We start from the raw sequence: 15,210 nt of genomic DNA, 5'->3' as shown, positions 1-15,210 counted from the left end.
TGCATGCAAACTGCATGGTACGGGTTAGAAATTTGTGTTTTTCTCAGTCTTTCATTATTGTAATTTTGCGACAAAGGGTTTTTTTAGGTAGAAATTAATTGTTACTTGTAAAGCCAACCCTAACCACTGTGTGACATTGTGAAATCCGACTTTATGGTTCCCCAGACCAAGCACTGTTTAAAAAATGCCTACCATAATCAAAGACGTGAATCTTACAACTTGTAGTCTCCTTTGTCTTATCTAACATTTTCTATACACTGATTTACACACATATGATTAATTGTCTCTGTATGTGTGAGTGATGGAAAGTGCTCCAACACCCTACGGTGGTAGGAGAGACACTATAAATCTAATCAAATACATGTGAGAGAGGCGCTATGGAGTGATGAGAGGCACTGTTAGAGGGTGATGGTAAGGGAATCATTAAAGAGTCCCAATAAAGACTGCTGCATCCTGCTGCACTGTAAGGTCATCATTTACTATGCTTTAAATGTTAATACAATTGAATATCCAATGGAAAATGTGCTGCTTTTTTATCTAGTTTTCTTTCGGGGGATAACCCCCACCCCCTATTATAGTGGTCAGTCTTGCACATTATGCACCCTGTGGGGGCCGGTCTGACAAAATTTGGCAGGGGTTCTTTGGGTTCCCAGTTTGGCTCTGCTGACGGTCTGCCTCACTGAAAATAGGTGCAGCTGAAATGAGGTTTTGGCAGACAGGGTATTTTATAACATATGTGACAGTGTACCCTTATCCACCAATCTCTAAATCAAATCCATAAAGTCTAACCTACCATAATGATACTAGATTTAAGTGAATAATCCCATCCATGATATCAACTTTTTTCCAAATGTATGCAACATTACTGAGATCAGTAGGGTAACAATTACAGCATATTTCTAAAAAACAAATTGTTGGGAATTAGTAATACACCACTCTAGGTTTAAAAACATCGACCACAATAGTGTTTGCTTTTGCATGGACCAAAATAAGTACTCCTAGTGTGGGATACCAGCTTCACAGGGAGAGGAAATGTAGCAAAGTACAGAGAAGGATATAGTTGCAGGAGGGGGGCATATCATTATCCAAACAAGTCCTGGAAGCAGAAGACTCAACTGAGCCTGCACTTAAATCAATGCACAGTTTTCTCCCATGCTTCATAGTCTCTGAGACTTAACTGCTATTTTTCATACAATCTCCTCGACCTGTGGCAACAGAATGCAAGTTTCACTCATTGCTTCTAGTTTTACAGTTATATACGCTGACAGATATTTAGTAATATTTATTATCTTACATCACATACACTATATTTTGATGGCTTCTACATTATATCCCACTACATCCATTTCTGCACATGAATCACAACTGATACAACGTTCTACCTTTCAAACGCCAGAATACGAGCAAAGTGCTAATATATCTTCCTTCTGAAATTTGTTCAGGACACGTATGACTATGTTGCAAAAGAACGTTGTTTCACCCAGTCACAAACACAAATAAACTTACCATCTGCCAATGCTTCCCTTCGATGTGGAATTGGAGGCTGTTCTAAGCGGTTACTTTTGTGTTTCTTAGAAGGCCTGGGCCTCTGGCTGGGATTCAAGGCTGAACTGTTGTTACTGTCATTTGACAACGGACTGGTTGGTCGAGGTCGATGTGTAGAAGAGTATCCTTTTACTAATAGAAAGGTAGAAAGACCTGGTTAATAGCTCTGTCCTTGTAGTAATGATATTCATATTATGACTGTGTTTTATGTAGCACTTCATATTGCATGTCTGCCATTTCTGTTGTAGTAACAGTGGCTAATTTTACCATGTTTAGTGACCTGTGAAGTATAAAGGCTAAGTTGGTGTTGCCAGGACTTAAAGCTTTGGCTTTCAGATATCAGAGGTATTACCTCACTGAGACATCTTTTGCTGCATTTTAAAAAGTATTTAATAGATGTGAAAAGATCACATTCTAGAGAAGATGATTTGCTGTTTTTTGTTCACCTAAGTCCAACTTAGGTTTGTACAAAGCACCATGTGCGAGAGCAAACTGACAACTGTGACTTAAAAGAATTAGAAATGGCTGATTTTGTCAATCCCATGTGCAATTGTGTAAATTTTGTCAGTCTAGAAAAATCAGTAAAGCCCAGGGATAGCATGTTGGGGTACACACATGCACGTGACGGCATCATATTTCTGCATGGACAATATTTTACCTGTTTGGAATTTTACATGCATATATTTCCCAGTAGTGATCACTCCTACAAAACTAGGACTGTAATCGATTTCCAGGAAAACTCCACTTGCATTTCATTAAAGTCAGAAAATTACTACACACTTAAGTTTAATTCTGTTGGAGAAAATGTTTGACTTTCATTAAGTGTGCTACTTGGAATAGATTTTCTGAAGGAACATACTTTTAGCATTCTAAAAGTGAATTTGCCTTCCTTCTACTTTGCTTTCCAACTTCATGACACTCCTATCCTAAATGATGTTGTTTGTCAAAGAATTGCTTGGAATTGAAGCATTGCCTTATAGTTTATTTTAAGAACAGCTCTGCTATTATTTGTAGCCTACAGTTTGACAAATAAAGGGATCTTGAGACAGAAGATGGTCACATAACGAAGGCATTCAAATGTACATGCAATAGTACTGCAGGAGTACTACTTCACATAATGTCTTTAAGAATCATCACTGAATTGTACAACTCATATTAGCACAAATGCAAAAATGACGCAATCATTTGTAGCTTTTCTATCTCTATGTGACTTTGGCCCGATACTCCTATTTTATTCCAATTTTAGATGTTTTGGGGCCGAATCACAATGGCATTCATCAGTATCTGAAGTAATATTGCTCTTTGCCATTTTAGATGTTTAACCTAATTTACAAAAAACAGTTAATAGTATGTGAAGTAGTAATACATGATTTAGATACTCATAAAATGCCTTTGTCTATCAAGAGCACTACATCACATTCTCATAAATGTCTTTGTGTATTAGCTTAATTTGTTTTTGTTGAATTTTATTATTCATTTAAGTTATACAGACCACAATGAATGCATGCAAAAAAAAATATGTTCTTACATTTAGGTTCCTGGTGCTATTGATTTTGCCACAATATTCAAATTAATAGATAAGAAGAACATTTGCAAGATTGTTATAAACAAGTAGCTCACATTGGCAGTTATTGATGCAAGGCAATGGAAATGTGTACTACAGCAGTTTGTCACAAACAACAGGCCATGGTGTTCTTTAGTTTTATTGGCTATTTATTTAAACAATTAGGATCTGTTTGTCTTACCAGATCAGTAGGCAGAAATACTTTTATTTCTGAAAATAAATATACATCTATAAGAAATCTCAACTGTCTGTAGTGTGCTTCCAGATTTGTTTTTACATCTTTGTACTTCTTGACATCACTATATTTGATATTTGCTGAATAGATATGAAACTACACATGCAGTGCAGAATTTGTAAAATGATGAGTGTTGGTGCACAAAGCTCTTCTCAGAAGCCTGCTGCAGGTGCAATTGAATGTTGACATACCAAATACATAGTTGCATAGTCTTAAATCTGCCTCCAGGCTCTTTATTCCACTACCGGACACTCTCTGCTGCTTTTCCTCCCTTTGTGATGATTTTTCATCTTTCACATCCTCTGTCTTTCTGGTTGGTACGCTTTCCTCTCTCTCTCTCACTCTCAAACAAATGGCCGATGATGAAAGATAAATGCAGGTCCTCATAAATGAGTGCTGGTGGCCTCCACTGGCAACCATTAGTGCAAATTATACACTATACATTTGGTCATGTTAAAAACTAGGAATTTACCAGAAACAAAGCAGGTCAACTGGCTGTCACTGACAGCTGTGAAGTATTAAGACCCCAAAGCAAGAGAATTGACTATTTGTATAACAGGTTAATCCCTCTCTGGTCATATGTGTAACTTAGGGCTGTGAGGTGTGCACACAGTTTTCAATATATTTCTCAAAGCATACCAATGTTTCTGTGAGAATGTTCAAATGAAAATGCTGTGGGTTCTAGTAAATGACCAAAGAATCATTTCTAAAATAATATTCCTTTTGAATCCTAATGTTTAAATGGTTGGCGCAAAATAATTTTTACAGGCATCATGGATTTGAGACTAAAATACCATTTGTGAACAGAAAACTGAAATAACTAAACTAATTGTAGCTGTAAGTGGCTTAAATGTTTAGACTTGATTAATGAAAGCTTACATAAAATGCAGCAAATGGCTGCAGAGAAAATCTAATTATAAAAAGTATATACTTTCCTCTGGTTGTCATTTTTTTCATTCTAATAATTAGTCTTCCCATGTTAGTTTGATGATTACAAGCAAGGAGAGACACTGTCCAGCTGGTAGAATATGATATGGATGTATAAGGTAGATAACCATTATTTCTACTTCAAATGCCCTGCTCCATTTACTGGCTCTCTAGCTGTGGGCACTGGGAAATGCTTATGTGTTCTTCTTCTTGGAGGGAATGAAGGCCTTTAATATTTCAGAGGTGGCAAAATGCCTAAGAGAGAGGTGCTGCTCTCAACTTTTAAACTTTGCCATCCTGTAGGAAGGACAAAGTCAGAGTTCCCTGATCAGATGGCTTTTGCTGACCATACATTCCAGTAAAGGGTTTTCTTGGTCAATATAAACCCATTTTTCAAACTCTCAATAGTATGCTAGCTTGACCGCTAAAATGTTCTACATGGCCATTTACCTGTGTGCAAGCCATGAATAAAGAAGAGGATGTGATTTCTTCTCTGCTGAAGAACTCTAAGTCCTGGTTACCCAATCTACCATGGTTTAGTACTTAAGTTTGGTGTGGATGTCTAGCCTTTTCTGTATTTACAAAAAAATTCAGAAAGTCAACTCTAGTTTCATGATGATATTTCTAAGGCACAAACATAATATATGCAGAACCTCTATCAGGTCAAACATTCTGCAGGGGTTAATGATGTGGAAACACCTGTGCATAAATATAATTTTCCATGGGGAAATGTGTTTTCTTGTGAAGAAAACACTTCACTGTACAGCACCATTAAACATGACACTAATTTCCTCGTCTCAGCGGGACAAGGCACTCCATCATATAGTGCATATCTGTGTTCCAAGATTGGAAAATTACCTGTAAGTTAAAAATGAATGCACACATATGTGAGTGTTTGTGAGTTCCTTCTGCAAGGTAGCACACATTTTCACCCCAGTCCTAAATTAGCATGTCATTGTTCTGATATGCTGGTATACACTTCACATTCATGGGAGCAATTATTAGAATTTTAATTGCATTAGTTGTGATTCTGTGAACCATGATCCGAATTTTAGTTTTGTAAATTGCTGATTTTATATATTACGCTGGAGTTTTAGTAGGCAAAATAGTATGAGAAGAGCAGACAATATTTTGACTCATGCTCTTACATTTTTCTCTTTATACCTGCTTGAGTCCCTGATAGACAAAGAATACAAGTGTTTGATATGCTAAACCCCTGGGATGACTCCCAGACTCACTCAACTCTATTGAGAGTCTATTGAATGTATATCAAGCCTGTGAGTAACCATATAAAAGCAGTGTAATTCTGGAGAAAATAAGAATTCAACTGACAATAAGAATCTCTGTGGCACATGCTTTGCCTCTTTGGGGTGTCATTTTGGACAATATTCACAAAGTCTGTAGTGATACCAAACCCCAGCAAGAAAATGTACTCAAGCAGGCTGAGTGTTGGTTCCAGCTTCATGATAAAACATAGTATCTAGGAAGTACTGTTACTAAGAATTAAATAACATTGAGCTCCAATTTTATCATTAAGAACTCCATTCTCTTCTGTTGAAAATGACTGAAAATGCAACTGGACATAGTTGAATCTGTCTGGTAAAAGTGTAAAGTGACCCAATTGAGTGTTACTAAAAAGACTTCTATGACACAATGTGAAGTTTTGAATCCATAGCTAATGGTGACACCAACAGCAACATCTGTTGGGCCAATAGGCAACAGAATGAGCAAGGACAAAAAAACATATCACTAATTGATTTTTCTGAAATTTTTCTTGCTAAGAATCACATAAAAAATGAAAGGAATGTTTCTTAGATTTTTATTTTCTACGTTCACTTCTGTACACATGGGTTGTTCAATCACTTTCGATTGGAACGTATACATTTGTTTGTTTTTTTCTTCTTCTGACCTTTACAATAAATTTATTTAACACCTGCTTTCAATATCTGCTGTCTGCTGTGTTTATTGTTTTTACTGACAGCATTAATTTTGTTAGACTACACCTTATTTAAAAATGTGCTGATCGTGGGTTAGCATGTTGATTCATACATTGAGTGACTATTATTGTTTAGATTTACAAAATGAAAGACTTAAAATAAAATATAGTTGTCATTTAAGGGTCATGTTATGCATATCATGGCCCCCCTCTCACAGAAGCTCCTGGATTTCACTATAGCATTCACATCTATAAAAATGTTTTATGCATTGCAACCTAGTTAAGGAACTATGAAGGAACTTAAGGTTCCTTGGGTTTTCAAAATTATACATTTTTGTATGTCAGAGACAACTTTGTATATTTTTATTCCTGTGATGGCAATAGAAGAATCAATGGCCTTGGTCTTAAGCCATTGGTTTGGGAAATTAGTACTTTTGAGGCAGACACAATCAGACAGTTGATTTTAAACACTTCTATTACCTACAAATATTTTTCAATAAATATAGACTAATAATCAAAATAAATCTAATTAAGCACACCTTCTTCTTTTGGTAAATATTGTTGTGTTTCATTGAACAGTCTCATTTCAACAAAAAATAAGTTTGTGACTGATTGAATGTGGATATTCAGATTTGTAAAGAAAATTCTTATGGACGAAATTTGTTGAGAATATGATAGTGATAAAATGGTATTAAAAAAAGCTATTGTGTGCTGAAATACAATGAAGTAGAATGAAAGCACATTCTTTGCAATTGTTTATTTAAATAGACCCCCCATTTTACACTTTTTTGCAGAGTAGTCAATGTTTGGCTGATATACCCTTTATTGCCAAGTCTACACAGGCAAAAATCAATTTAAACATTTACAATTTTCTAATATTTAACAAAGTGAGAAAGAGGCAATTTTCCTATTGAACGTCCATAAATCAAGACACATATAATGATTACATTATATAAGCAATCATTATTATGTTAATAGGGGAAACGTACCAAGATTTTTGGATTAAATTAATGTCTTAATTATATTGAACTATGCAGAATTTGAATAGCACATGTAACACAGACTGACTTCAATAATGGAATGTAATAGTAAAAAGGAAGCCTTCTTCATTAAAATGTAACATGTCTTTGCATGGTTTACAAAAAGCAAGTGTTCAATGCTTTTTCTCAGACTTTAAAGAATTGACCAGAAAATGTGCCGATTATGTGTCTAATATTTTTGACGAATGGACTTGTGCAAAACCATTTTAATGTATGATTCCCACTTTCTCTCTGAAGAAATCAGGTATGTCCCAAACATACTGTGATTTACTATGAATGTAATAAAAGTGGGAGATATTTTAGTACCCATTCTCCTCCAGTCAGACTTCCGTCTGAAGCAAAAAGTTGAAACTGCCAAAGTTGTAGTATCAGGTGAAAATTAAATCCAGGCCAACAGCATGACCATGCTTATAATTCTGGATCCCTCCCCCATGTTTATAGCTACTCCTCACATTATTCTCATCAGCACACTGATATCAACCTTCAGTTTCCTCAATAAAAGAATTGAAACCCTTAATTCTAAACCATTGTTGATCAATACACATACAAACTTTACTGAAGATCTGCTGAATGTGCTGATTGTGGGAACAGTTGAACCATATTGCCGAAGGACTGAAGACATTTAAGGATTGGATAGTAAGAAAATACTTTCAATAGACTTAACTTTGAGGCTCTCAAGCTAGACACAGCGTGTTTAATTGTACCCCAAGGGGCAGAATGTTTGCTATACAATGAGTGATAATAATAAATAATTCAAAATATTGTTTTACCATAACAAAAACTTGTGCAACAGTGGCACAATTACACAACACATATTTAACTGTTTCAACAATGTCATACAGTACTAGGTTGTAAAAATGTTCAAACATACGTTAATCGTTTATGAGCCCATACTGTGGAATAGATTGTCATAGATAACATATTTAATAATTCACATTCACTTTGGTTTGTTGAGTGCACAATATTCATCTTATAAAAAGACAACAACATTAAGGTTGATTTGCTGATCAAGACTAGATATGGAATAGTGATGAGAGAGTGTGTGTTACAAAAAGTGAGTGGTAAGGAAAGTGTGTTAAAGTAAGTGTAAGCCATAGTGATAATTTGATGATAGGTCTGTTATGGACAAGAAAATCTTCTACCTACACAGCAAGGCTGATAAAGTGTTGCACTGTGGTCGAATTTAAGGTGCATGTTTAGCAAACAGACATGTACATGAGACTACTTCTTGTTGATACACAATATGGCCCACCACAGATCTGCTGTCACTTAGATGCCGAAAGATTAGTAATAATAAAAAATATCAGGACATATTTTAACCCTTTGTGTGGAAAATGTACAAACACATTGCTGCAATAGGAGCAATGTATCAGTATTCAAAAGACAAAGGCTGCTGCTTTTGAAAATATTTTCAGTAATTGATATGATTAGCAAACATGTAAGAGACTTTACACTCTCTTCACAGGCATATATTAAATGGTAATAAGTAAAACTTAACTATCAAATTGGAAGAGGTCCCTTTTTTCAAATACATGACACAGAATTGCTATCAGATGATGCAGAATTTGCGATAACTCAAATACAGAAATACAATTTCTGCACATTGTGATTTTGTACTAACATTTGCACCAACTACCAGCAAAATGTCATATGCATGTATTCAAATTAGCATGAGGTTGTTTGTGGTAAGTACCAATTTAATATTGTCCTGCACACCAATAGCTCTTTATAATCTAGCCCAGAGCCTTCTTGTTTTTAAGACAAATATTTTCTCTCCCATTATACATAATTTCCTTTGTTAATGTTTTGGATATACAATGTATTTTTGAAATACATGGATTAAGTTCCCATGCAATCCATTTGTCAAGCACTCAATGTACACAGTATATTACTTTTTAAGGAATAGGCCAACTAAGAATACATAATTCAATTCATACATGTTCATGGCTGCACAAATCATGCTTATGTGTCCACCAACAAAAGTAAACCATCTTATAAAGCAATGCACGGTACTGTAGGAAGGTGAAATAAAAGCGGTGTAATGTTTTTTACATATACTTTTAAGGGCATGTTCAATAGCAAATGATCTAAGCTTTTTGTGAAAAAAATAATTTTTAGCCAGGTAAAAAAAAAGATATGGAGCTGCTTCTTCTTATGATCAATACATAAAAGCAGAAAAAGTGCTGCCAGTCAGTTTGCAGGTGTCATCCCTCAGATTAGACAATAGACAGAAAATAAGACAATTTCAGTGTAAATGTCCATTCACCAAATGCCATGCATGTTAAATCAGTGCAGCTGCAAGAAACAGGAAAGCAAAGCTTCATAAAATTAGCAGCATCCCTCATGCTCAAAACACCAACTTTGAACATACAAACCTGTTCTTGTCAAACTTGTTCCCTCCAGCTTAAACCCTGCTTTGTCTGCCGCTGCTACCAATGCTTGTGCAAAGTTGCTGCTGGTAAAAAGCGTTTCATCAGAGGAGCTACCTACACTAGACCTATGACTAGAAAAGTTACGGTCCTCCTCAGATGCAGAACCCCATCCGTTTACCATTGAACCTAGAAACAAAGGCAGTGGCTTGAGTGAGTGTCATACATGTATATCTGTGAGAATTGCAAACCAAAATCTCAAAGGAGATAGAAATCTTAAAGTAGTACTACACATCATTGTATTGTTACCTGTTTCCCAGTTTGTGAACGTGTGTTGAACAATTGCAAAAGGCTACAGCTTTCACCAATCACTGTACAATGTACAAATTACTACTTTTTTCAAAACTGCTCAAAGAGTCAATGACAAGAAGACTAAAAAGTCCTGTAGTTATAAAGTCAGTTTTCCCTTTTCAATCTTCCATCTGATGAGTGCATATGAACATAATAAAGATGGAAAGGTTATTTAACTGTAGCAGGACCACATAGTATTGTAAGTGTGCAGAGAATTATAAAATGTATACTAGTAGTGCTTCTATATGATATTGCATGACTGACAGCTTGATTAGTGCTTTCTTACAAAGAAAACAGGTTCCAAATATAAAGACTCATGGGATAAAGTAGCTGAAAAAACTTACATTTGTCTTTTTGTAACATCCTCTGGGAAAGCTGCTTCATTTCACAAACATAATAATATGACTCTTGAAAATGGATTTTCCTACTACTCAATTATGTTTTTAGTTTGAATCATATCATTGTGAATGTAGCATGCCTACATATTTGATAAACTGAAATAGGTAAAAAGTTGAAGGTATTGTTGATGGCATGTATAAGCTCTGCTTATATTATTTTTTTTTGGACCTATTAAGGATAGGCTAGTTCGTTTGTATCAATGAACATTTATGAAAGAGGCAATAACATTGTAAAACTGAATACTGGAGTATGTCTCTATGACTTCCTTTTTGCCGTGCTTCAGGGACACCAATGTAATAGCTGAACGCAGATGGCAATGCCTCCCACAGGACTTCTTTACATTAGTCAGTAGCTGATAAGATATATTAAATAGAGTTGTGTAGTAGGAGTAACTTTGTTTTACTCCATATTTCGATCCACCTTGAAAATAAGTTATAGGATCCATTTTCATTTGGTTGTTATGCTCTTTACATACTTATGTACTCCGAAATATCACACAGTATGTAATACCTCTCAGTCTAATCACTTTAAACATTATGATACTCATCTGTGTCAATGAGAATATCAGACAAAAACGGGTACGGCCTGCCAAGTGTCCCCTACTGTAGGCACACAACTGTTGTTTTTGCTATTTAGCCCAGCTGTGTTCACTTTAGCTTCAGAAAAATACCTCATTTTACTCAACCATCTGTATATATGAAAAGACCTTAAGATGGTGTGATGTATAAATCCATACATATATACACATACATATACACATGTGTTTAAATATATATATATATATATGTGTATATATATATATATATATATATATATATATATATATATATAATATATATATATATATATATATATATATATTGAAAACAATAAAGGTTACAGGGACATTATAGTTAGGTTCTGAATTTACTCATACAAAACCATAGAAATTCAGCAGTTAGAGTTCTTTCAAGTAACTATAACTCACATCCTAAGGTAACTATAACTCATGCCCTTGCCATGCACAGTCGTCTTATCAATAATGTTATTGAAAATGTAGCAGTGATAATAAAGATGTCATATAAGATCTCATCAATGACATAATATATGGAGTAATTACATGGAAAACACAATGTTTTTTAGCCCCCTTTTTCTCAATTCCTGCTTGACAGATCACCCCAAAACTTCCTGTGCACAACAAAAATCACTGGGCTACTTTTTATGGCAAATTTTGTTCGGATTCGTCAAACGGTACCAAAGATATAGGCAAGTCAAAAAACACTTTTCTATGTAAACATGGCCTAACTATTTTCTGGCAACTGCCATTAGGTAATACATATATATATATATGTAAACATGGTCTAACTATTTTCTGGCAACTGCCATTAGGTAATATATATATATTACACAGACATTGTTTGATGCATCTTTTCCTTGTGGACAAAATCCATACTGGTCATAGTAAATAAATATGTTAGTGGTGTTCAAATGCAAGTTGAACTTGGTGATTCATCAGGATCTATTGGACCTGAGACTGGATGCTTTTAACAGCTTTGCAATCATGCCATGATATAATACAGAAATAACTATACCTGCTCTGTTAGGTGTTACTATAATCTCTTTTGGATAGGCAGCACAGGCGTTTCCTAAAGTGTTCAGCAGTGCTTTGTTGTCATGTATTGCTGTGAATAATAGCCAATATTGAAATTATCCTGTTCTTGTCTTTTTGTCTTCAAAGCATTTCATTCAGATTTAAAGATATGGATATTAATAAAATACTGCACTTCAGCTATCTGTATGTTAGTGTGTAGACTGCAGTTCGGGTGGATAGAACGAGTTGTACACTTGAATTTTGCTGAAGCAGTGGGTGATGCAGGATTTGCCCATTTCATTTTTGAAAGCTACTTGCAGGAATATATGAAATTACCCAACATTTTAAAGCTAGATCAGTAAATTCAATGCCCTACAATGACATATTTTCTGGTTTGCTAGTCACAACTTTTAATTATTATCATTACTATTACTATTAATGTCATATGACCAGAAAATTATACTATGTACCTGTATGTTTCATGACAGCTTAATTGTGCTATTAAAATGAGGCAGTGGTCTTGTGAATTGAATTCAGAAACAATAATACAGTCTGTTTGTTTTTGTCCCAATGGTAGTCATCTCGGAGGGCCTCACTGTGGACAACTTTCAGATTTGATGAGATGAACTCTTGCACCTCTAATGTTGTGCTTTGAAAGTACAATCCAGGTAGTAGATATGCAGTTTTAACACATAGATCTGAATGTTTCAATGTAATTCATTTAAGTACAAACTAAAGGTTTATGTTGGGACTTGGATTTCAGGAGCTCTCTATTGCATTATTGGGTACATTCACCTTCCACAGATAAGCTAGCAGTGGCTTTAAATCAATTTTCATTTGGCTTGCGGGGGTCAGATTATTATCCATATTTATCCATATTGAACAATGTTCACATTGATGAGCTTTTGGACCCAGTAGCGAGATCCTACAAGATGTTTCTAGCTGCATCCCTTGACCCCTAACTCCCAATAAGGGTTTTGAATAAGCAGGTGATGTAACATTAACCTGAACATTTATAGTGCACTAGAAATCTATAAAGCTGTTCATTTAGGGCATGGAACATATATGCTGTTTAAAGAGACTGCAAGCAAAGTGGATAACTAAAGTATGAACATGCTACACCTGAACACAAAGTAATGTGATACGTCTCTTTTGTATGGAAGAAATTTGCATTTTGTGATCCTATGACTGGTGGCTGCATCAAAAAGGAAGTGAAAACTACTCAGTGAGGATTCTATTATTTAGCCGGTAACAGTTTTAGTGTAGAACTAAAGTGTTTATTATTTTCATAAAATAGTTGAGTTTCAAAACCACTTTGTAGACTGAACGTGAATAATTCTAAGTAGCAAAACAAACTAATAAAAACTTTGTGTGATGTAATCACACTAAAATGATCTGCCAATGTTCCTCACTTTGGCTACAAAATCTCTGCAGGCATATGTGCCCTTTACAAACGTTAGTGTAAAGTCTATAAATGAAGTGCACATCAGCAGAACTTTTAGTGCTTTACCTTTATCTATTAGATAATTTACTGCATTGCCTATTATGATTTTTTTTTATGAACTTCATTTACCTTTTGGAGTTTGTTATTCAGTGATGAATAGCACATCACTTTTGGTGTCATAAGGGCATAACCAATTTGAGCTGATTGATTTTTCAACCACCTTGATTAACTGATTAACCACATAGTTCTGGAATTCTTCTCCACGAGTCTCAAAAACTGAAGAAGTGGTTGCACATACATTGTAAACAATAACGTAGGTAAATCTGACCCATCATGTAACCACGCTTAAAAACATGGATGATGAAGGATCCATCCATATACCATACCCTGTTCTTACTATTAGAATGAGTTCAAACATTTATGTGTCTCCTCCAACACCCTTCTATCATCTTTTTTGGTCAGTAGGTGGGAGTGGTTCAGGATGTTGAAAGCGGTTGAGAGACTGAGAAACAGCTGCCATGCCACATCACCACCATTTGCTATAGGCTTTACTAGGTGCTTCAATAAACACAGGTACCAACCAAAGTGTGAACAAGACCCAAGTTAAATGAAACCTGAACTCAAAATACTCATCTTTATTTATACCAACCACGTTGTGAAGTAGAGTTGAGTCAAATCGAAAATGAAATGAAAATGCAATTTTGAAATTCTCAAGGCATCATGCAGCATTGGCTTTTTATCACAAATGTTCTTACCTAGAAATAAACTGCAGAGGAAAAGCTGTATCTTTAAAACAGTGACAAACATTGTAGCCATCGTCTCCTCATTTAGGACCAATCTAGCAGAATAAACCCCTCAGACACTGCTTCGCAAGTCAAAAGAAGCAACCTTATACAGGTTAGTATTTTCAAAGAATTGGCAGACCCATAGTTTTCTACACCTTCAAATGGAGAAAATGTCTCCCTCACCACAGCCCCACTCTCACCCCACTCTGTTTTGCCGTGTTTATGTGCGCCTCTGCATTAAGGCTGAATATGATATTGTTCCCTTTGAAAAGAAAACTCTTTCTGTTATCAAAAGAGAGATGATGCTTTTACTGCCTATGTGCTACTGTCAAGGCTTCAAGGCCATTTCAACAATAAAGCGAATAGGCTCCTGGGCCTGACAAATCCAAGTAGTGCTGCATTGAAAAGTGTTTTTGAATAGAGCCCTTTATGTAAATACGTGTTTTCGAGCGCACTCATTATTTTCCAATTCTGCACCCATGTTAAATGTATCTCAGATAATATTTGCAACAACGTTGTGTTTTCTGCATGTTATCCCATTCTGTCTCCTGTTAGTTTATTAGTATCTCTAGTTACCTGCATAATATTTTGCAAAAATGTTGTGGTTTTAGTATATAACAATTCTGCTATCCGCTACATTTTGTTTTATCAGAGTTAGTGTCATTGTCCTGAGTAGGACACAGACACAGATGACGATTATAGCAATTAGCAGCCTTGATCCTTAAATGGACCCCGGGCAATGATTACATTTTCAAGTTTGAAAACCGACTGCAGTAGGAAAAGGGAAAATGTGAGAACAGATATGATGCATACAAACTGATCATAACATTTTCAAATGGAATCAATAAATGCACAGGGTTCTCTGAAATATCATTGTTGTAGTCAAGACCAAATTACAGTTACGTGTTTAATGAAAACGAAATTTATGTCACATAGGTATATTTATTTGTGTTTGCATCCTTAGTCACACTGAATTCATTTTATTGCTGAAAACTGGAAATTTCACAAATGTATTCAAGCTGCTACGACAGGAATGCACACAGGA

General features: G+C 35.2%; 1 protein-coding gene across 14 annotated transcripts in view; it reads right to left on the bottom strand.

Moving 5' to 3' along the window:
• The window catches only part of ROBO2 (roundabout guidance receptor 2), a 709,977-nt gene that overhangs the window by 16,794 nt on the left and 677,973 nt on the right, over positions 1–15,210 (bottom strand). For 7 of the 14 annotated variants that reach the window (XM_069204124.1, XM_069204130.1, XM_069204125.1 and 4 more), the window contains 2 exons: positions 9,623–9,805; positions 1,507–1,677 (listed from right to left, as the gene is read on the bottom strand). In XM_069204124.1, the coding sequence (XP_069060225.1) occupies positions 1,507–1,677; positions 9,623–9,805 (354 nt within the window). The remainder of the gene's footprint in view (positions 1–1,506; positions 1,678–9,622; positions 9,806–15,210) is intronic. The other 7 variants (XM_069204134.1, XM_069204131.1, XM_069204136.1 and 4 more) reach the window with 1 other exon arrangement.

Source organism: Pleurodeles waltl, chromosome 8 (assembly GCF_031143425.1).
Source record: "Pleurodeles waltl isolate 20211129_DDA chromosome 8, aPleWal1.hap1.20221129, whole genome shotgun sequence".
Lineage (NCBI taxonomy): Eukaryota > Metazoa > Chordata > Amphibia > Caudata > Salamandridae > Pleurodeles > Pleurodeles waltl.
This window is presented reverse-complemented; position numbering and strand designations above follow the sequence as displayed.